This window comes from Serinus canaria, chromosome 12 (genome assembly GCF_022539315.1).
Source record: "Serinus canaria isolate serCan28SL12 chromosome 12, serCan2020, whole genome shotgun sequence".
Lineage (NCBI taxonomy): Eukaryota > Metazoa > Chordata > Aves > Passeriformes > Fringillidae > Serinus > Serinus canaria.
Window position 1 is genome coordinate 9,562,422 of NC_066326.1, and position 23,148 is coordinate 9,585,569.

At 43.8% G+C, this 23,148-nt stretch overlaps 1 protein-coding gene and 1 long non-coding RNA gene across 13 annotated transcripts in view; one reads left to right on the forward strand and one right to left on the reverse strand.

The window, feature by feature from the left end:
* SLC6A6 (solute carrier family 6 member 6) overlaps nt 1-23,148 on the reverse strand; it is an 89,117-nt gene that overhangs the window by 39,802 nt on the left and 26,167 nt on the right. The window contains exons 1-4 of one of the 10 annotated variants that reach the window (XM_030228055.2): nt 17,787-17,952; nt 13,318-13,353; nt 10,739-10,804; nt 6,418-6,474 (exon numbers count right to left, since the gene is read on the reverse strand). The exons of 1 other annotated variant lie outside the window; for it this stretch is intronic. In XM_030228055.2, the coding sequence (XP_030083915.1) occupies nt 6,418-6,474; nt 10,739-10,793 (112 nt within the window). In that variant the 5' untranslated portion in view covers nt 10,794-10,804; nt 13,318-13,353; nt 17,787-17,952. Of the gene's footprint in view, nt 1-6,417; nt 6,475-10,738; nt 10,805-13,317; nt 13,354-17,209; nt 17,358-17,786; nt 17,953-23,148 lie in introns of those variants that run through there. 8 more of the 10 variants (XM_018915122.3, XM_050979365.1, XM_050979366.1 and 5 more) reach the window with 8 other exon arrangements.
* LOC127060081 (uncharacterized) lies at nt 18,110-21,527 on the forward strand. 3 transcript variants are annotated; one of them, XR_007778663.1, is made up of 4 exons: nt 18,110-18,748; nt 19,552-19,714; nt 20,386-20,495; nt 21,070-21,527. It is a non-coding gene; the product is annotated as an uncharacterized LOC127060081 (long non-coding RNA). The 3 variants fall into 3 exon arrangements; XR_007778662.1 differs by having other exon boundaries at nt 18,114-18,748; nt 19,539-19,714; XR_007778661.1 differs by lacking the exon at nt 18,110-18,748 and having other exon boundaries at nt 18,770-19,714.

The following is a 23,148-nucleotide window of genomic DNA, read 5'->3' on the forward strand; positions in this document are numbered from 1 at the left end:
TTTCTGAAAAGTAATACCACTTTCTTTACTGCCTCTCCCTCTTAAAAAGTGCCTCTAAAAATTCCCTGAACTACAGCTCACTGTTCTGTCTTTAATGGACTCCTCTTTTTCTGTACACTTTTCCCTGGGTTTGGGTTGTTATCTCAGCCCTGGAATCCATTTGTCCTTTCTTCTTAGTTTTTGCTCCAGCTTTCTCCATCTCTTTTCTCATGTCTTCATAATTTCCTTTTCTTTCACTGTGATGCTTTTTTTAGTCTTCTAAGACTGACTGGAAAATCTGCTACTGAAAATTTTCTAGAAGGAAAATGAACTTCTTTATAAAGCTGAAGCCTACTCTGAAAGAAAAGCCCAGGGCTTAATGCAATTTCTTTTTCATCAGTTGTGGTCTGGACAAAAGGTATCTTTTTTCCTTACATGTTTTTTTTTTCTTGCTGCTGCTTCCATTCATGTTCTTCAAATGCTTTAAATAGGCACCATGTCCCAGCACCGAGCTGTTATAAAATCCTGCATCTTTGCTCAGATTTCAGCAGCAGAAAATCTGCAGTCACATAATACTCTAGATGCTCATTTTGTTCTACTTATTTATGTCAAAGAACAAAGCAGTTACAACTAAACCCGGAACAGGAGGAAATGAAAAACTCCTTTTCTGTTGTGTGGGGTGGAAAGGAGGAAAATGAATACCCACAAATTCCAATGGATTTCAGAGGGAGCGCGACCCTGACCCTAAACAGGGGCTGGGGCAAAGATGATGCTCCCCAGCCTCAGACATGGAGCCTGATTCCCCAGGAGATGGCACAGGGCAGTACTGGCAGTCAGCAGGGAGGAGCCTGGGATGCAGGGGAGGTCTGGCACACTGAGCCCCACTGGTCATGAGTCTGTCCTACTGAAATCCCCTGTGGGATTTCACAGTGTCTCCTGTACCCCAAGTGTCCTGCCTGGGGAGCCACGGTGCTCCTGCTCTGTCCCCTCCTCAGAGAAGCGAGCCCAGGGGTGGTTCTGGCAAAGACAACCAAGGGGAAGGAGTGAGGGGTTGTCAGAGGCAGAGAGACTGAGGGGAAGCTGCTGGTAACTCTGAGCAGGAGAACAACCAGTTAAAACTTGGGTTTGCTCACGTGAAGGCAACTGCTGACCCAACTGAATGCCTCTGGGTGTGCCAGCTCACAGCCTCCTGACTGCCAACAGGCTGGAACGAAGCACCAGCTTCCCACTGCCATCCCTGCCTGCTCCACCAGCTCACCCACTGTCAAAGTGGAAAACCATTACTTCTCTGGGTGACACCACCTCTTTGTCCTTTAACAAAATGCATTCTGTCCATGTGGTGTAGCAAGCTGATGGCTTTCCAAGAAGGATGGGCATTGTTGAAGAAGACTCAACAAGCTGTGCACATCCTCAACTCTTCAGCCTCCTTGCACCCTGAACTTACACACCTTCTAAGGGAACAAGCATTGTTGTATTTTACTTCCAATTCTGAAGGTCTGCATCTGAATGGATTGCAATTCTCTATCAAGCCCTGGTGTCAATTAAGTAATTTCAATTGCCAGAAATAAACCACACCAAAATCAATTAAGGGATGTCCTTCATCCTGCTATAAAAAAAGGCAAGCCCCCTAAAGCTCACAAAGCTTATGAACTCAAACAGTCAGTGGTATGCACTGTGCCTATTGAATTTTTTGCATGTGATTAATAGTGTATTGATCCTATGTGACACTTCTGCAAGGCACTTGCAACACATGATAATGTCAGACAGCAACTTCCGTGCTACAATAATGGAGCACTGCCCCTGAGCAGGGAAGATAAACAATAAAGTAGTCATTTAATGAGGAAAATGTGCAATAAAACATATGAATTCATTATATCAAAGTAGTTTTTTTCTTGGAGATGAAAAATTTCACCCTCACCTATTTTTTCTTTCATGCTACTTCTAAATTTAGCCTTAAATTAACTGAGTTTACCAAGGCTAATGTTCAGGGCTTTCTCACAATTGAGGAGTACTGTACTTTTTCATTATGTTTTCTAACTAAGTAAAAAACAGATGGATGTGTAAGATTACTCATTTTGGAGAAACAAGTAGAGTCTTCTATACCCAGCAATGGCTTTGATCAGGTGTTGCCATACCTGCCTAAGCCACCCCCGCACAAAGCCAGAGTTGTGTTTTTACTGCCTCTATCCATTCATCTTAAACAATAACTGAGGACAGATTTTTATCCCACCTGTACAAACATGTCAGCACCTTATTCCCAGAAATCTAGATCCCCACTCCATCAGTGGAAGGGAACAATCCTTTCTTCTTCTTTGTTCCCATGCCCCATCTGCCCAACACCTGATTTTTATTTTTTTTTTTTTTTCTAGAGTACATTAATGGAAGGAAGAGTTGTGCAACAGCACTGTGGGTGGAAAGCAGCCAGCCAACCTGCACCAGGAAAACAGCTATTACACGCACGATCCGCAGTGTTAGTGCCATTACAGGGCTATAAAATCTGAGCAGCTTACAAAGCCCTGAGGGCTGGGCCATGAGCACTAAAACTTAATGGTGGGAGTGAGCTACTTTTGATTTTAGCCTTGACTTCTCCTCCGTGCTGGCAGTAAATATCAGCAAAAATACAGCTCGGTGACAGAAATGAGCTGTAATCTTTTAAGAAGTGGAGTATCAACTCATTGCTGATGAGCCAGGGTACACAGGTGACTGGGGTGCTCTGCCAGGGCACCTCTTCTCACAGGCTTTTAACCACAGAAATTTCCTAAGCACCTTAAGGTTTAATTTACTGTTGTTGTTTTCTTTCCTTCAAGCAAAAACAAGAAGAAGAAAAAAAGGAACAACAACTTTGGGGGTATGAAGTTTCGCACAGGAAATGAAATTGAAACCACTGACACGGCAGCGCAGCAGCGCGGGTGGTTCTGCAGGAGACGTGCAAAAAGAAGAAGTGGCAAAGCTGATGAACAAGCTCAGGGAGAGCACAACTTTGCAAAACAGACTGGTGAAACACAGATTCTCACACACAAAAAAATGAAGCTCTGCAGCCACTGATATTTATTTGCTCTCCTGCAGCTGGTGCCAGGTGCTGGCTTGCATGGCTGGACAATGGCATGTTTTGTTTAATCCCAGAACAGCCTTGGCTCTGTCTCCAGCTGCAGCCCCGTCCTCTCAATTTCCTTGGCTGCCCAGAGCCACTCACTGTGCTCCTGGAGGGCGTTTGAGATGGAATACCACTGTGTGCTACAGGCCTTGCAATGGGCATTATTTGATCAAAAGAAATAAATAAAGTTCTGAGTTGCAACTAGGTCCTTTGGTACTGACCACTAAACCACTGTGCTTTTAAATACCGTGTGGTTCAGACTGATTCCCAACCAGAGGTGTATTTTCAGTTTAGTTTTGCCATGGGTCTCTGACATTCGCTTTCACAGACCGAGAGCCGTGCTCATTTTTATGTCAAGAGATATGAAAACCAAACAGTGCCAGAACAAATACTTCACTTTTCCAAGGAAACTAACACATAAACCACTTCTGCATACCATGGCCTGCAAAGTGCAGAGCACACACCAAGCAGGAACAAAACCCTGGGCTCACACACTACTTGGACAAAAGCCTCACAGAATTCACTCTCCAATTGCAGCCTCCAAAGGGAATTGTATTAGAGCAAAGGCTGACACCAATACAAGACACAAGTATCTGCAGTCCCATCTTCATACCAGGGCCAATCTCACAGCCTACAGGTACTTGTTACTTGTTTTTTGTTGGCTTTTGCAGGTAAGCTTCCCCAAAGACAGCATGACAATATGTGAACAGCCTGAGTATTTTTCTCCATCTCTTCTTATCTTTTCAAACAAATGCTAGCTGCTGATTGCATTGCAGGTTGCTTTTATAGTCCTGGCCTGACTACTATAAACTGAACTTACTCCTGTAACCAGCTGAGGATTTTTCTTAGTGCAATTTCATCTTTGTGAACACATTAAATAGGATACCAATATGGCACATTAACTTTATTATCGAAAGCTGCCTTCATCACAACTACAATTTTTATTTTTCACTACTTGGTTTTCTTATGCAAAACCTAATAATGGACAGGTGGGAAATTGTTTGCAGCTTAAACAATAGACACCTGACAGCCAGCTGAGACAGTAACAAAACCACTTCACATGCAAACTAATGGTGGAAAGTGAGAGACTTCCTTTGGTTGACTTGTCTGAATTTTTGGAGGTGACCTTTACAAGAGCTACAGGAACTTGTGATAGCTTTACAGAAGGAGAAATCATCTAGGTGATTCAAAGTCAGATGTACTGCTTGAAGTTCCACATTTGGATACTATCTGTCCTTGAAATTTGACTTGTAACCTATTGCTTGTGTACTGCACAAAGAGCAGTGGAGAAGGGAACTTCAACCCTACTGAGCAACAGTATCTCCCATTACTACATTCCCTCTACTAGGCACAAAACCCTTTTCACACTTGAAAGAGCAGTACCCTGCATCCTTTAAGCAGGATCTGTATGAGGTCAGAGTATTTATGTGGTTACAGAAAAGGGAGGGCAGCAATGAAAGCAAGTCCATCCTGTTAAATCTTGATTTTAGAATCCTGCCTTGTATAAAAGGGGACAACAAAAGCTTTTGGTTGCTCCTGTTTAGTCCTTCTTCAATCCACTGTGGTAGTCCCATTTGTAAACTTTACTTTTGATAGAACCTGATGGGGGACCAGGTGTTTACATAAACAATACACTCGTTGATAAAGTAGAGAGATGGAGAGAAAGCAACTTATCGTGTCAGACTTGAAAGAGAAACTCTATGAAATATTCCCATTTCTTTTTCCCACCAAGGGAGTTTTTGAAGGGCTTTTCTTTGCCTTAGAATAGCTACATCACTGTTCAAAATCCCCTAGGCCAATATGGTGAATCTGAGTGTGATCTCGCTTTCTCTCAGCACAACTAAAATAACATTGCTCTGACAAAGGGCGTTTTTTTTGCCTATCATATGGGCTGACCATGAAAATTTGCTGCCCAATGGAGCTGGCAGATGCCCCTGTGCACGTCCCAGCTTTCTGGCAGACAGCTGCAGGGCTGGGAGGGCCTGAGCTGAGGAGCAGATGCTCTGTGCAGCATTAACTCCCTCACGTGGTTACGCCCGCATGAGAAAACCAGCACGTAACGGCCCGGCCAGGGCACTTGGTGGCTCACCAAACCCTAAATACCCCAAAGCTCTCTTCAAGGCTGCTAGAGAATGAGATTTGTCACTGAAAAGGGGAAAAAAAGGTGATATTTACTTCTAAATACTTCCTGATATAATTATGCTTTAAACTCTTCAATTGATAACTTCAGTTGGAACTTACTGAAGATTTGAAGAGAACTCAAGTGAAATCCTGCTACAAATCCTAAATTTCAGAGATACCCAAATTTCACCTACTTATCTCATCTGAGGTCACCATTTACATCTTGATATTGCTCCCATGTAAGAAAAACCTCCATGACCTAACTGACCTTCAGGAGGTCTCTCCTGCTCTGCGCAGGTATGAATGACAGGGAGTGAGGAGTTAATGACATGCACAGCACTCTGGCTGAATCACTACAGGAAATGGGTATTAAAGAGAACCATAAAGTAATTCAGGGTAGAAGGCATTTCTGGAGGTCACATTGCCCAGCCTCCTGCTCAAAGAAGGGCAAGTATCAAAATCAGACTGGCTTGCTGATGGCCTTATCTGGTCAAGCTCTGGCCAAGTGTGGAGACTGTACAATCCCTGTGGAACTCATCCCACTGCTTCACTCTGCTCAGGATGAACATTTACCCCACATGAACAATCTGAATGTCTCCACTGGACAAAGAGGGAAGATGAGGAGGAAAAGGGAGAGGAGGATTAATACAGAATGACAAGTTGATACCAAATGGAAGGCTCTTCACTCTTCTGGTACTGCACACACAAAATACAAGCAGTTGGAAAGCAAAAGATGCTGAGGGGGTCTGTGGTGAGTGACAAGGGGTAAGCTCCAGGTTAAGTACAGAAAAAGCAACAGTCCCTAGTGGCAGCATATCAGACAATACCCATTTTATTGTCAGAGTAAAACATATTCCTTTAAGAAAACCAAACAAAAGGCCTTACTGAGTGCTTCAATGCACGCCAAGCAATTATTGCTTTCCACAATGTGTCCTGTGACTCACTGTGCCAAAATGAACTGGCATATGGTGCTCATTCAGGGTACATAACTCACACATTCGCTCTGAAGAGCTAATAGTTACTTGGACTCTAGTTAATTTTGGGGGTTTTTAATTTCCCCATGGCAATGCAATAAATGTCATGCTTATTATTGTATTATTTTTTTTAAAGTGTTTTTAGTGGCAGGCAAGTGTTGTTAATGTCTCAAATCTCTCGTATGCAATGAAAATCAATTCAGACCAACTCTGGCATGCAAAAGCACATAAATAATTGGTAAATACTACCTGTGGTCTTCTGGGTCCAGATTTGACTGATGCCAAGAGCAATCAACTCCTTTTTGGCTGCAAAGGATAGGAGGGCACTCAATACCTTTCAGAAGGCACTCAGTACCTGGCAAAAGTCAAGCTTTCTGTGTGCCAGCTCCCCATGAAAGAGCAAACCATGAAGCACGTGCAACAAAAAAGGTTCTTTTCTCTTGCAAGGGAAGGCAATCTCCTAGAGAGACACAGAGCCAGCTCTCTGTAGGGTGTCAAATACTACAGGGCTGGAAAGGGGGCACTTTCTCTTATAAAAGGAGACATAAAAAGTAACAAAGCTTCTCTCTTTGAGTGAGTCTGCCCAAGAGCAGCAGACTAGAAATCCAATTTTTATCATGAAGAAATGCTAATGCATCAGAGATGCTTAAAAGCAGAGACTGAGTAGTGGCAAAAGAAACTGTGTGCAATTACAAGAAAATTCTTCTCTTGTAATCAAGATGCCTCAAATGAGCCCAGGCTGTACCATGACTTATGAGTGGAATCAAGAAAACATGGCTTCAAGAGTGCTAATGGAGCTTTCCACCATACTCAGATAACTTCATGGGGGTAAGAATCCTGTAGAGGTAAGGGCTCCTTAACACCTGTATACATTTGACAGAAGCACACTGAAGCCAGTGCAATTCATTAGAAAAAGTGGATCAGAAAGATGGAAGTGGCTAATTCAGATTTTGTCCATGTAGGGACTCAGAGCTGCAGTAGAAGTGAACGGGGTTGAAGGCCAGAAGAGCTGATTCCTGAAAAAGGAGGCCTGACTTCTGACATAATTTGCACAATAAAGCAATAGCAATGCTACTGGAATCAACAAAACTATGCTGGAATAAATCAGTTGAGAATTATATCCTGACTTTGTATGTCTTTGAGCTAACTTCATAGGTATAAAACAACAGTAACATGTCAAATGTGACTAGGAAGGCAAAACATAAACACTTCAGCCTAAAGCTCTACTGCTCCTGATCCCCAAGGACACAATTATTCCTTCAGTGGTTTCCTGTACAGACCAAATGCAATGATTACCAATATAAATATTTTTTCCCTGTGTTTTTGCTTTACAAAATGAATATTTGGACTGTGTCATCTCAGGTGTTTTCTTTAGCATTTAACACAACAGTGTTGGAAGAATATGGTCATGACTTTACCATGAATGGCTGTGGGACATAAGGACCTGCTCTGCCTATTTCCTCACCTTGAATCTCCTGAGCTCTTTAGCTGAGTGGGAGATAGCTGAAATTGTGCCTGAACCAAGACTCCCAGCATTTGACCTGCACTTTTTTGTCACTGCTCCGTAGGTTTTTTGCTAATGGTCACAACATATTCGCCATCTCCTCATAAATATCTTTATTAAAATATTTGTTAAATCTCACTCAGCCACCTTTGTCTAGGAAAGTGTTCAAGAAAAGGCAAAAGTACATAACTATTACATAGAACTCAGGCCTTTTTCCAATCAAAAGTCATATTCATCTATGCAAAAAAATCAAAGTCTTCATTTCACCCAAGGAAATAAAACCAGCATTTAGGTAATAACCACCTTCTTCTCAATGCAAAGACCCTCCTGCCAGAGAAGGAAATGCTGCCCTTGACCAGATCCCCAACGTGCATTCTCTTATTGGCTAATTCATGACTGTGTTAGCTAGATTTTCATTACAGAGTGTTATTTGTAGCTGCTGTTTTCATGAAGCAGCTGTACTAAACAAGTGAGATTTATGTTCCTTTTAAAATTGCTTGAAATAATTAGCGTTGTTAAATTTAGACTCTGAAAAAATCTGAGCCTACTGATTTTTCTATTTTTTAATAAATACAGAAGCTACAAAGCAATCTACCACCACCAGTCAGGCCTGGGTCAGAATAGTATACATGCCATATAGCAGCCAAAATGTGTTTCAGAAGAGGAAATAACCTAATTTCTCCAAACAACCTTTTAAAAGTAAATGATGGTTGTGCTGAATGAAATGTTTTAACAACTGCACTGTGCGCTATTTTTCTCCAGCCCAAATGCAGACAGGAGCTTATTTTATTTCTGTTCTGATCTGTGCAGGTACAAATGGGCACCCTGGATGTGGATCCCACTGGTGAGATCAATGGAAAGCAGGATCAATACCGAGACCCAGACTCAAACCAGAACTTTGCAGCTCCTTCCTACCTTGATTTATGTGCATCTAAAAGCCCTAATCCATGTCAGACATTCAGATACCAAACTCAGAGCTTGTGGTTTGCCCTCATCTCTGCATCATTTACTTTTTCCACTCATTGCCCCTCAACCACAGCTTGCTGTATTGACAGTCCAGACACTTATTTAGAATAAGCAAACACGGTGCCCTCTCCAACCCAATTTGGCTGTTTCACAGCTGGTGCTGCACTTCAGAGCCTGATCCAACAAACCTGCTTCGTGACAGCACCAAACAAACACCCTCTAAAAAGCTTTCCACTCAGACTTGGGGGTTTTTGGGTGGGTTGGTCAGTTCTGTGACTCACCAGCCTTACAGTATTTTTCATGGTGCAGGTGCCACCACCTCAGTGGTCCAGGTTTCCTCAGAGCAGTGGGAAAGACAAGATGAAATCCCAGGGGCCAGGACAGAACCTTAACAGTTCTACAAGAGAGGTCTAATGTCCAGCAGATGTTCAGCTGACTACAGCCCCAGGAGAGGAGAGGAAAAGATGATCTGCTGTGGGGAAGACCATATCATGCCATGCATAGAAGGGGTACAGAAACAATATTCTTATTGTATAATGAGGAAAGGGACAAAATGAAGACAAGGAGAAGGCTATAGCTGCCAATTTTTATGAACTTTTTTAACTAGAGGAAGGAAAATCAGGGAAGATATACAAATAAGAATGATGAAGCTGGACTAACATGCAAAAGACATCTGTAATAAGTATCAAAACACAAAAATTTTAAGTACTTTTCTTTACATATGGTAAAAAAGTAACAACTTCTATGTAAATTATAAAATCCCAGGGCATTAAAATAAATAATGGTATACTGTTTCAAAATCTTCCTGGATAAAATAAGTGGCATGCAATAGGATGGGGATTTAGTGGTAGGAAGTATAAAGCCCAACATCCCAGGAGAGCAGTAACATTGCCTGAGGAGCAGCTAGCAAAGCCATGAATCCAAGAATAACCTAAAGGTGATTGCAGGTAAGATTAGCCAAGTAATAGAGTTTCTCTGTGTGATGCTTCTGAGTGATGCAGAAGGGTCAAAGGCTAAGCTGCTTCTGGATGTGGAGAAGGGAAGGGGTGACAGGAAATCTAAAGCATAATGCTATGTCAAAACAGCCACAGTGAATAAATTATGAGTTGTTCAAATCTCCACAGATTAGCAAGGAGATAGAGAAATTAAAGGAAATACAAATAAGGACAACAAAAGCGATCTAAGGAGAGAGTAAGAGAGCTAAAATTAATATGTTCTATAAAAGAGAAGACTCCTGGGCTGAGATCCAGCTATAAATACCTTCCAGGTACTGTGTGTAGAGGAAGGTAATTAATCTAGCTCAAAAGACAGTAAGACAAGGAGCAATTGCTTGAATTTAGGGATGGAAAAATTCAGGATATATAATAAGAAAAAGTTGTTTGAAGAGACACATTTGCTCAACAGGGCAGATTCCCAAGGCAAGAGCTAAGGCACACTTACTGTATGCAGTCCAGAACAGATTGTACAAGGATGGGGCTCTGGGAAATTTTGCCATCACAACTTTCTAAAGTCCAAAAGATCACCACAGTCCAACTTACTGATCTTTCAGTCATGCTCTTTTATCCTATACATCCAGGTAGTGACAATGTACACCAGAGCTCAGAGCTGGGGGTGAGCAGCACTCCAAGGTGCATGGCAAACCTCTCTGCCTCTCTTCTGCCAATGCAGTGGTGTGGACAATGTGAGTCTATTGGGTGCTGGGCATGAGAGTGTCAGCAAGAACAAAAACACTGACCCAGACCTCAGATTATGCCGAGTCCCTCAACATTGAGGTCAAAGGCCAAGTGGGAACTACCTCTTGAGATACTCATGGTCTTCCTCAGCCTTGTGTTAAGACATCCTGTACAGAAGCTTTCAATGTCGCTGCATAAATTATGTACTTTGATTTATGATTAACTGAAAACCAATGCTAGCAGTGTTTAAGAACTCTCAGGAGCTCCAAATAGAAAATAAAGAAGAATATAAAATAAAATCCCCAAAACATTTGCAACAGACCTTACCATTTTCAATGACAAACGGGTACACACAAATGTGAGGAACATAAAACCCAAGTACCCTCAATACCCTCCCTTAAACAAATCCCATCCCAACTGCACTCACCAATCGGGACTTCTGTCCCCTCCTCAATGTAGATGGGCAGTGGTGATTCCTCCATAGGATGAGGCACTGATGGAAAGTAATGAATTGTGGTAGTATTTGTCGCAAAGTGACTAAAATAAGATGGTCCCTTTCTTATCTTTACAACTACAAATGGCTGGTTACTATCACAAAGAGCCCCTTCTCAAAGTGGTCACCTCCTGTCACAGAGACTGGCCCAAGCCACGGCCTGAGGGGTTAATCCCACTGAACACTCACTGCCACAGGAGTCAACTCTCCAAACAGGACCTGGGAGAGATCCCTGTCCTGGATGCTTCACCATCCTGCCATTTCACTCTAACCTCAATACTCCCATCCCTGGAGTTTAACTCTCTTTTGGAAACTCCCACCATTGTAGAAGCCAAGGGAAGCCAATGCACAGACAGGCACAAACAGAGTTATCGAGTCAAAGTCATAATATTTCATGCACAGAACCAGAGGAGAAAGGCTCTGGTGCTCAAAGCTTGCCGTTAGCCATCAAAAAGCCACAGCATGTGATGGAAGGCTGCACTGCAAATGGCCTCTGGACCACTGACTTTTCCTTACTCATTTTAGAGTGTATGTATGGGACTTTGGAATTTTCTTTGGGATACTGCAATCTCCAAGCAAAACTCCCCAGATCTGCACTGCAGAGTTATTCTGCAATTTCCATACACCCTACCATCACTGCTGTAGGGTTCATCTCTTTGGATTCTTCTCTATTTTGGAGCTTCTTCCTCCTAAAGGGGGGTTTTGCTTCACCATTTCCCTTTTATAATCTATGGGAAGCATATGCTACACAGGATTTTCAAGAGATTTGAATTTCCCATTCTAGAATGAAATAATAATGAGCTACAAATGTTGAAAATGTTCATACTCAAAAACCTTCTGGATTTTTTTCTTCTCTGTTACCTTTTAAAAATGATGATGTACCTTCTCAAAGATACAAATGCTTAACCTAGTCTCAGCTAGGATTCCCAACAGCAGGAAAGGAGGATTCTTTAATCCTTGGTGGGGTACCCTTCACTTAGTACTGGATTTCTTTGGTTTGGGGTTTTTTTTTGGTTTTTTTTTGAAAGATTGTCTTATCCATAATACCAGCCAAAGAACACTTGTGGTTTAAAGCTATTAAATAAAGCATCTAACAATGTTTCTGCTAGCAACACAACCAGAATAAAGTGTTTTCAACAGATGCTTGACTAGCAACAGGCAAGGTAAGAAGCCCACAATGGTGTTTTGCAGGATGCACAGGGCTGCCAGCTCCTGCCTGTCCATCAGCTCACCCCTTGCTCACGTGGAAGATGAAGGGAAGCACAGGGGAGAGGAAGAGCAGAACACAGTTGCCTACAGATCTACTGTACAAGCCACAGAAATCATGGTCTACCGGGAGGCCTTGCGCAAGCCACTTTTATCTAGAAGCTGAACTAACATTCCAGCTCAACAATAGCAAAAAAACATTTGTTACCACACGGCATTTTGCTACATATTAACCAGCAAGTTGCTACGCAAGCATAATGGAGTGCTGCAATTCTGAGATACATGTTGTTAAAAAAAAATAAATTGATTTATGGGAAATCAGCCTGAGGTGAGTGCTCGTGGGCTTGCCATGCCACTGGACACAGTACATGCTCGGAAGTTATGCGAAGCGGGCCCTGCATCGGGAACAATGCAGTCGTTTTTCTTCTTGCTGAGCTAATTTTGCATAAAGGCAATGAGAGTCTTCATCTATGCAGCCCCGTAAAATATTTAATCAGATTTATTTACTAGGAAGAAATACCAGAGCAGAGCTTTCTATACTACTCAACAGTTTTCAAAGCTGAGATCTGCAGAAAAAAAAAACAAACAGGTCGCTAGATGGTGTGGAAAAAAACCTGTTGGGTTTTTATGACGTGCAGCTTTCTCAGTCCCACGAGGAAGACTTTAACAGGCTCCCCCAGACTGAGAGCCAGGCTGGAGCCAAATGCTCCCACAAAACATTTGCAACAGTACCCACCAATGGCTGGTGGCATCTACTCTTGCTTTAATGGGCATCACCAGAGGTTGTAGAGAAGGCTTGAAATACCTACAGGCTATTTGAGGCCAGGTACACACACAGACACTCTCTTTTACCCATACACACACCTGCACACAACAAATGGCTCTATGGGCAGAACTTGGATTCTGTAGGATCCAAGGCACAAAAGCTGACTTTGTCACAGCATTTGGGGAGCAAGGACTCTGGGGTGCTAAATCAAGACCTCACTTATGTGTCTCCCCTGCTTTGGACAAGCAATTTTAACATTATCCCTCCAAGATTTACACACCGACTTTATGAGCATGCTGCTTAAATGTCTGCAAAGTGCTTTGCAACGTTTTCAAAATTCTGTGGTGATACACACAGAAGAACTACACAGACAGATTTAAGATATCAGTTGCTGAGCATTATTGCTGTATAACTACAGCCTATTTTTACATGCTCTATACTTGGTTTCTACAAACAGATGGTAAGTGTTCAGTATTTTAATGTTTTAATGAGTTTTTTAAGCCTCTTTGTAATTTCATAAACAAGCATAAATAACACTTACATGAAGAAGAATCTCTGCTGAACGTATTTTCTTTTCCTGTTTGGAAAAAAAAAAAAAAGAGAAAAAGAAAAGGGAAAAAATATTTTAAAGGAAAAAAAATGGGTCCAGGAAATAAGTCAGACATGTTTCAATGCTACTGTGTTTTCTGAATTTCATCACAAAAAAGCTCCTATCTGAAGAACACCAGGACACTGAACGTAGTACCAATGTCAAAACAGGAGATCATTTCTCCTGTGTTTTGTCCTATATAGAACATCACAGGAGATATATTCCTCTAAATAGCAGGACAATTACACTGCAGCAGTGAAATAAAATACAAATGCCATGTGATCTGCATCAAAAAATGAAAAAGTAAAAGAACCTTTAACTACGTTCCAGCTCAGCGATAACCCCATGGCCCAGTGAATGGGTTGTTCTCCTACCTATGGACCAGGGACTTACACCAACACCATGAAGCAGGGCCTTCCTACTGCATTTTGGCACAGCAGGGTTGTTTTTCCATGCCAGTGCTCAAGCACTGGCTGCATTCAAGCCCAGGTTGGGCAGCCACGGCAGCGAAGGCATCCTTCAAGGCTGTGACAGTTCTGAGTGACAGAGAACCACAACAGGAAACCCAGCAACTGCTAAAATGGGGAACCTTCCCAACAAGCCTTAACAGCCACCTCCTGCAGCCATGGCACTGCTACCCTGCTGCCACCCACCCGAAGCTTGATGGCATTTGATTCACACTCCCCTTCCACCAGCTGAGTTGGTGGGCTCAGTGGATGCTCTTGGAACCAGGTTTAGGGCTGGCACTAAATGCTTTTTTGCTGGTGTAAATCTGGACACATTGGAAAAAAAAGAGACTGACAGAAATAAAGAGGATGCTGTAGGACACCAGCCATGGTTTCAGAGTCATGGACTGGCAGCACAGCAGCCCCTCCAACATCAAGTTTTTGGGAAAAAAACAAACAATGAAGTGAGGAATTAAATTAAATTAAATTGAATTAATAGAATTGAATTAAATTCTACTGTATTAAAACAGTAGAATATGTATCAATATTAGCTTGTATCAATATTAGCTACTATGTAAGCAATTTAAAGTTTACAAGCCTTGGGATGTAAACAAAGGTCACACAAATCAATTAAATCCATGCTGCTACAACAGCTGAGGGTTCAATTAAAAAGGCATATATGGAAGAAATTCAACAAATATTAAATCACTGCATTTTTATCCTCATGCTTTTCTTCTAACGGCCAAGGATCCAATCCTGCAAGCAGCTCCCCTAGAGTGCCATTAGAATAAATTTTAGTTCCGTGTATAGTGCTCTTACTGGAGCAGACACAGGATTACTTTTTAAAAAAATAACCCTGATCCATGCTGGTCATTAAGTCAGTGATGAAAAGAAGTCGAAGGCACTAATCCGACTGGGTAATCTATTCAAAGCTTCACTTCTTAAATGATCTACAATTTATTCATACGACCAATCAAATAAACATTACTTACAAAAGGCTGCAACTACCATGGCTTTCCCATTCATTTTTAAGTGTTGTAATATGGCTAAATTTAAAAGCAGCTAATCAGCACAATCTTTTCAGAGTTGTTTGCCAGCATGATTTAAACCTCACGTAGGGCACCACTGCCCAGAGAGACTCCCCTCACTGGTGGAAGTGGCAGCACTGCCATTGGGGCTTTGGTGCAACACTGCCCCACTGCCCACTGGAACAAAAATATGGGGCATTGGAAAATATAGAAGGGGCAAAATTAAAATAATAGGGGGGTGCTGCTAAGCCTTGATGTGCACTGATGAAAATCCTAGGAAAATCACCATCTGGAAAGTGCCCAAGAGTCTCTTTGGACATCACCAGCCCATAGAACCTGGCTGGAAGTCACTAAGATACACTAAGAGTATTGATTTTAAAAAACCCTCACTGAAATATTAGCAATGATTAGCTGTGTGACAAGATCCTCACCAAGGCTTTACAAACAGAACTCCACTCAGGCACGGGAGGTTTCCCAAGCACTCTGCAGCAAGAGCAAGCCAACCTAAAGTGTCTTCCTAGTTTTCCAGGACAATGTGGCACCTCTTTTCTGCCAGCATTTCACACCAACTGAAGACTCCTGCCATTGCCCCAGCATTTCACCTCTGACATGAAAGCTCCAGGCAACCCATACAAAAGCTCCACATATGAAACTACCAATGAAGAGCTGTATGCCAAATTTTGTTTCTGGTTACAGAAAAAGAAAATAAAACAGACATCGGTAGCATTTGAAAGATTCCAAATTTCCAACCCGGTTCCAGACCAAGATTCCTTAAGCAAACAAACCAAATGCCCCAGGAATTTGATGCAGCCCCCCCCCCCCCCCCGAGCGTGCATCCACCCTCTCGGGGCCTACAGGTATCACGGTGCCACCTGCGACCTCCTGCTGTTCGCCAAGTCTGACAGGAACGAGCCCACCCAGCGCAGGGGGGAGAAGCAGGTTAATAAATGCCAGCGAGAAGCGGCCGCGGGCCGGGGTCCCGGCAGCCCCGGGCAGGGGAAAGGCGTCTGTCGCCCTCCAGTGGGAGCTGCGTTGGGCACCCAGGCACAGAGGTGCGAACGGGAGGGGACAGAGGTGAAAGGCAAATAAAGAGAATAAGGACAAAATGAGAACATGCAAAGCAGATAAGAGACAGTTGAAGGGGAAACAGGAAGATGCTATCTCTGAAAGCGCCAAAAATGAAGTTTCCAATGTCAGTTTAACGAGGGCAGCACAGACATCCTCCTTCCACACTCGTGCTTCGGACTCGACTTGGTCCGGACGAGGGACACTGTCACTGTCACGCCACTGGCTGCCTCAGCTGCTCACACATTTTGCTTTAAAAAACCCCCAGTAACCTTCAAGGAAACCTTTCCGTAACACTTGTGGCAACGGCAAGCAATGCCAGAAAGCAGTCAGCTCGACTGAAGGCAGACCCAGAGGTAAACACCCGGCTGTCAACAGCCATCAGAGTTCTCACCAAAGCCTCTCCCATCGAAATTCCACAGCAGCAGGTTTTAACGGGCTGATTTACCCTCAAACCTAAAGCCATAAAATCTAAACGGGTAGCAAATGTCACCTGAGCCCAGAATTACATGGCCGATGACATGTGTCTCTGTCAGGACTGCCTCGCTGTTTTGCTAGTCCAAAACTCAAAACATTTTCACATGCAAGCAATAAAAAAAAATGCAGTTACCAAAATAGCACTATCAACGTAACCAGCTCCTCTCGGCACATTTTCTTAATGCCTTTCCCAATACGGTTAAAAAACATGGGAACTCATCAAAAACCTCCATCTCAACACCTTGGCACAAACAGCGCTGGAGTAAGTGTGGGGTTGTATTTCTTCATGTTTATCTGGATGCTCTCCCACTACTTTTCCCCTTCTTTTATTTTCATCCATTCTTCCCTTTAAACATAGCTCTTATTAAACAGCAGCAATCAGCTTCCACAATTTTTAAATACCAAGTTTTGCCACTCTTGGAGCTGCCTAAGGACAACACCGCTTGCCTTCAGTGTCATAAATAACACATACTCTGCACATTTCTTCGCCTGGGTGAAATAAATTCTCCCATGCTCTTATATGGAAACCTTGTGAGTCCTCCCACATACCTCCTGCTATAATACCAGGCAGCAATGGGCATTCATTATGTTAAAGCCAGCGGGTGAATTTTGGATCCAAGTTACCCCCAAACAAACCCAGAATTATCACCCCTTTGCACCACGCTGAGCTTGGTAACCTGCCCTGTGAAGTCCCTGTGTTTTATTTCTAAGCCCCATCACTACTTTGATTTCAGCACGTCAAGAACCCACAAAATAAAAGGAAAATGAAGGGAATAAAAAGGAAAAGGAGGGAAATCACAAGAAAGCAGCAGCAGCGGTATTACCCACCAGGTAGGCCCATTAGCATCAGATGTAGCATTGCCTGTACCAGTCTCTTCACTCGAGGTTAGCGCACGGCAGACAGAGAAAGCACAGCGGGGAGGGGTGGGAGAAAAAATGGGCAAAAATAGCCGGGGAGAGAAGCGTGCGCCGTCGATGTGCTGGAGGGCCGCCAAAGGGGAATGGCTGAGAATGTTATCGCCAAAAAAAGTTAACGCAAGGTGTGGGGGGGTGTGGGGTAAATAACCGCTGGGGAGAAAAAACACCGCCGAGGTAATGCGAGAGCTGGGGAGGAGGGGGCTTTAAGGAGAAGGATGAATTAATAAATAAATGGAAGGGGGGAAGGGAAAGCGCGCCCGGGGGCACCCCGAGTCGAGGCGGACAAAGGGAGGACGATGCCGCCGCCACCGACCCGGCTCGGTTCGGCTCCGCTGGGCGCGGAGCGGCCGCCCCTTTGTTCGCCGCGGCAGCGAGGGGCGATCCGCGCCGCTCCGCGCCAGCCCCGCCGCCGCCACCACCGCAGCTGCAGCGGCGGCAGCGGCAGCCCCACCGCCCGCCCGCCGTCCCGCCCGGGAGGTGCCGGTACCTGTGTCCGCTGGCCGCGGTGCCTGCGCGCCGCTGCGCCCCTGCGGCGCGTCCGGCGGAGCGGTGCGGCGCGACTAGCAGCGCCGAGCAGGAGGAAACGGTAATTTATAAGCGCTTTCTTCCTGACCTCTCGTGTCTGTTGTCTAATGAGGGAGCTTTGAGCATCACCCATCCTGCTGAGTGGAAAAACACCGGCACGGCCTCTTCTTTGCTGGGGAGGGGGGAGCCTAAAGGAAGGGGTGTGGGGGAGGAGGGGCCATGCCGCAGACACGGCGGCGGAGCCCGGGCTGGCAGGCGGCCGCGGGCCGGCGGGGAGGGGCGGGCGGGTGCGGGGCAGCGGCCGGCGGGCAGCGGCCGCCGCCTCGGGGGGGCCGCCCCGGGCCGCCCGCCCTCCCCCGCGGCTGCCGCGGGCAGCGGGAGCGGCAGCCGGGCCGCCCCGAGGAACCCGGCCCGCGTCCCCGGCTGCCGCGGCGGGCAGGGAGCGGAGCGAGGGCTCCCAGCCGCTGATCTCGTCTCGGTATTTTTCATTTTCGTGCATTTTTTTTAGTCGTTATTTTTAATCTTTACACATGGAGTGCCCTTCTCACAGAAAAAGCATCCCACGGCGCTGTCACCGCAGCTGCCGGTCCCTGCGCCTGGGCCCTGGCTCTGCTCCTCCGCTCCCGCTTTTCTCTCCGACCCTCCGGAGGACTGGACTCTGGAGCCGGTGCCGCTCTGCCAGGCTTCGGGGACAGGTTTGGTCTCGGAGCCGTCTGTTGCTGGAGGAGGCAACGCGGGAGCGTGATCTGGCAGGTGCCTGGGAGGCTGGGACATCCCTGCCCTGCCCTGCCGCCTCCCAAACGCGCGATCCCCGGCACCGGAAAGTCCCGGTCGCAGCGGGAGGACAAAGTACGGCCGGGGCGATCGGCGGGGAAAATGAGCAGGGCAACGTTTTGTTTTGCGTCGGGCTTCACAGAACCGAAAGTAGGTCCTCTTCCCCTGCAGGCGAACGGGTACATGACTCAAACATGTCCTTGCTCTCCTACCTGCATCCCCCTGGTTCTCTTTATAAAAGGATTCAGCAGCAGACAGTGTCGCCAGGCATTTTCTTATAACCCCTGCTGAAGACTCAGTAAGATCCTCTGTACTGCAAAATACCATTTGCGCTGTGGGGGTACAGTTGTGGTGAAAAGGAGATTTGGGGGCATTTGTGTTTCACAGAAGTCCCACGGTGCTAACTTTGCACTGGGTACAGCAGGGAAGGACCAAAGGAGAGTGAACAGTCCCCACACCTTTGCTCTCTAGGTTTTCCCGAATACAAGATACCTTTCTGCACCACAAACTGGGACAGCAGTTACTGGGGCACCACCTCCGGAACCCATAATCTATGCACGGGCTGCTGGGGGGATCAAATTCCATCACAGCAGCCTCCAGGGGGATCTCAGAAAAGGCTGATTTCCTTAGGTGGCTCTTGCAAAAGCTGCACCATTCTGCACATTTTTTGATGGCAATGTAGGATGCCAGAAAACCCTGTGCCACAGTCATACAGCCGATTTTCCCTTACTCCAGCGCATTCTGTGATTTTCCGTGTCCGAGCTGATTTGGAACGTGAGTAGGTTTTTAGCAGAAAACCAGATAGAGATAGGATATACACAGCTAATTGATGACATATCTGCACTGAACAGCCTCGTTTTAAACTCGTAACGATGTAGTCCGTGCTGCCACCTACGTCTTCTGATTCAGGTTTCTTGTGTACTGCAACTTTGATTCGTAGGCATCCTTTGCAGGAGGCAGCTCACATTTTGTGAGGCTCCACGAGGGACCACTAACAGGCAGCTCTGGCTGCGCTAGGGAATGAAGCAAAAGGTTTCTCAGCGGCTCAGCCACTTGTTTGGTTGCAGTGAGGATGCCTAGATGCAGATTAGGAGCCAGCAGTCACATCAGTGAAATGTAAGTAGTGGCTGGAGCCTTGTCTGTGTGAAGGATTCTGCCAGCACAGCTGTACCACTGACAGCAGTGGAATATTTTGCTCTAGTTCTCTAGAGGAATCAAAGTCTGTATTTTGTCTCTTGCTCTCTCTTCTTCTGTTGCTCCTCACTTCTTAAAAGTGAGCCGCACAAAGAACATGGTTTCTCTATGTGTTTAAAAACAAAATGTTTGGGGTAAAAAACCAACAGCCAAAGCTGTTTTGAAGGCAGAGGTATGTAAACAGTACCTGGAAATAATAATAATAATAATAATAATAATAATAATAATAATAATAATAATAATAATAATAATAATAATAATAATAATAATAATAATAATAATAATAATAATAATAATAGTCCTTTTGTGCCATAAATGTGCACATTGCTATCTGCTATTTCATTATGAGACACACAACTTCTGAGAATGTGCCTGATGAATATTTGGGGGAGCTCTGCCTTCAGCTGCAGTGGCGCACAGCAGCACAAATGGTTCTGGCTTCTCCACTCTCTTATGTAACTGAAATCACAAGTTAGAGCCCAAATTACAAATCATAAGCATGTGTATAATATTAAGCATACAAATGGTGCCTGAAATTACTACCCTTTTCATGTAGGTCTGTTTTTAATCTGTTAGAATTTTTGCTCCTGCAGCTTTATTGATTTCAGTGTCCGCTGATGCAGTTCATAATGCAATCAAGCCTAATCCCACTGTGAAGACATTAACCCAAACTTAACTAAGGCCAAAATCACTCTGGCTACAGGTAGGTGGAGTTCAAATGACTTTTATACCTTGAGTGTATCCTGTATCAAGATGCTGGAGCAAGCAGAGCACCATATCCCTGTGGCTGCTTTGGCAACCAGTCAGAGTGGCAGGTTTCTGCATCCCAGCCCAAGGCACGGGTTTGCCATCACCTTCCTTTGAGATTTCCCTCTTTCTCAGTCTATTTTTGTCATTACCATGCTGATCTACTTGCTGGAGTTTTAAGGTGTTGGATGCTGATACAGCGAGTGCCTCTTGTATCTGTTTAATCCGATAACACAACTCTTTTTTAATCTCCACGTCTGGGTCAGAGGGTTTAAAAAAGACACTGGGCCAAATCCCCAGCTTGGCTACAATGTGTGGAAATGTACTGTGATGGCACGAAAGTCAGGAGAGATTCACTGTATTTGCACCTGGGTGGAGAGGTCTTGAGGGGCAGTGCCAGGCAGAGCTGATCCAGGTTTCCATAAGGTGAGGTGGAGGGAGGGATATTACAACAGGACCTAAAATATGCTCATAAGCAAATTTTCATTAATTTTAAATGGTAACTAAGTTAATATTTCTTTATTTTTCAGGAGAAACCTTGTTTTCATTGTTTGGCTGCTAGAGGGAACATGATGTTTCATGGACTCAGGACCAAGACTGGGCATGGACAAAGAGGAGATTTTGCAGGGATTGGGAAGATTTTGCAAATAAACATTAAAATTAAAAAAAAAACAAAGTTCATCCAGGCATGAAGTCCAGCAGAAATGTAGGAGAGAAATGGACAGCACTGTCTGTTAAGGACTGTGTAAGCAAAAATGGCAAAATGATGGTCTGAATAAGTACATTACAGTAATGATGTTCTATACATGAATATCCTACATAAAGTTATATGGGGTCAGTCTTTGGGGTTCCCCTGTATAGCAGAGGATCCTGAGCCTGAAAAAGGGAAGCAGATTTTGTAAGGGATTTGCCTACCATGGAGTGACTCTGGATTGCAGATTTTAAGCATTACTAAATTGGGGAATAAATTGTTGCTACTGCTGTTACATACCAGGATATCTCACTAATCCATGAAATCCACTAAGTTGCTGTAGTTTTAGTCTATGTTTATTTTAGATAAAATTATGGCCTGGACAGTTAATTTTTCTTAATTTATCCATATAAATCATATATAAATAAGGTATCAAACAGAAACCAAAACATGACCTGTGTTTTTGGTACACTCCCCATCATGTGAACCTGCCAGTGATAGAGCTCTGCACCTGGTTTACAAGACAAACACAAAGGCAATGAAAAGCACAGATCTTCTTGAAAAGTAGCCAGTTGGCATTAAATTCTCTTGCTTTGATGCTCTGGCTGGCCTATTTTGCTTATATTGGAGACTGCCTATCTATTATGGGATTGCCTGCACTGGTCCTTTCCTTACATCAAGCTAATTACAAATCAAGGCACTTAGCAGGGCTGAGAGGCTGGAGCTGGTCCTTTCTGAGTTTGGAAATGACTCTTGCTTTACAGTGGCTGATTCCTAAAGTGAGGGGCAAACACACAGGAACCAAGCAGCCTGGAGCCAAAGTGGTCACACTGGCTTTTGAAAAAAGTGAGTGTCTCAAGTTAATTGACAGTCATCTACCTGGAAATAAAAGCCTCTTATATAGCCAAAGGTTTTCACTGGGACTTTCAAGATCTCCTGAGCAATTTAAAATCCTTGAAAGGAATGCACTATAGAATGAAAAACATAAGGATTTTTAAAGAATGTCTCTGAACTGAAAGCCATCCAGTTTCATAAAAATGAGCTAAAAAAGTAAAAACAGGTAGTCTGTCTCCTGCTGGATGCTGTATGAACCATATGGTTTGTGTTTTGGAAGTCACTCTAAAACAATGGTTTTTTCTTCACTATTGCTGTTGGGAAGAACAGCAGAAGAACTATGTATAAATGAGATTAAAGTAATCTAATTAAAAAAATAAACAATGTGCTTTCATCTTCAATTCATACCTAGTCATTTGGGATCTAACTTAAAAAAAAAAGATAAAAATTTTGAAATTCAGAAAGGATTTTGAAAGACTACTGTTTCCCTTTAAGATTAATGATAATCATACTTGTGTGTTCAAGGGAGAATAGATCCAGGGTTATGTAACAGGATAAAGAAACAAAATCCTTTCTCCTTAAATTAAAATAACCAGTATGTGTGTGAATTTTAGTCAATCACTGAAAATTCAGGAAACTCATTTTCTTTCACTGCATTCTTTCAACTGCATTCCACATGCTAAAATTGACGTCTTCTAACTTTTAAACAGAATCACAATAATTAAAGACAAAAAAGATTTGTTTGTTGCATTTGACCACAGCTTGCCAATAGAGCAATGTTCCCTAGGGAAAATTCTGTGGCACTTGCCCTGTGCAGCAATCCAAATACAAACTCATCTTTGTATTTTATGTGGCATTAGCAAATCCAGTTATTGCACTTCCCAGTTGTTGTTTGTTTTGTTTTTTCTCTTTTTAATCTGATTACCTAGTACTAGATAAATGATAACTTATCTCTTTGAATCATTTTTTTTTGCCTGAACTGTTACATAACAGTTCTTATAAAATCTTGCAATGCCTGCCTAAATTTGCCAAAAACAGGACAAGAACAACAGGTAATGAATTTTTTGATGTTGGCATTGTTCTT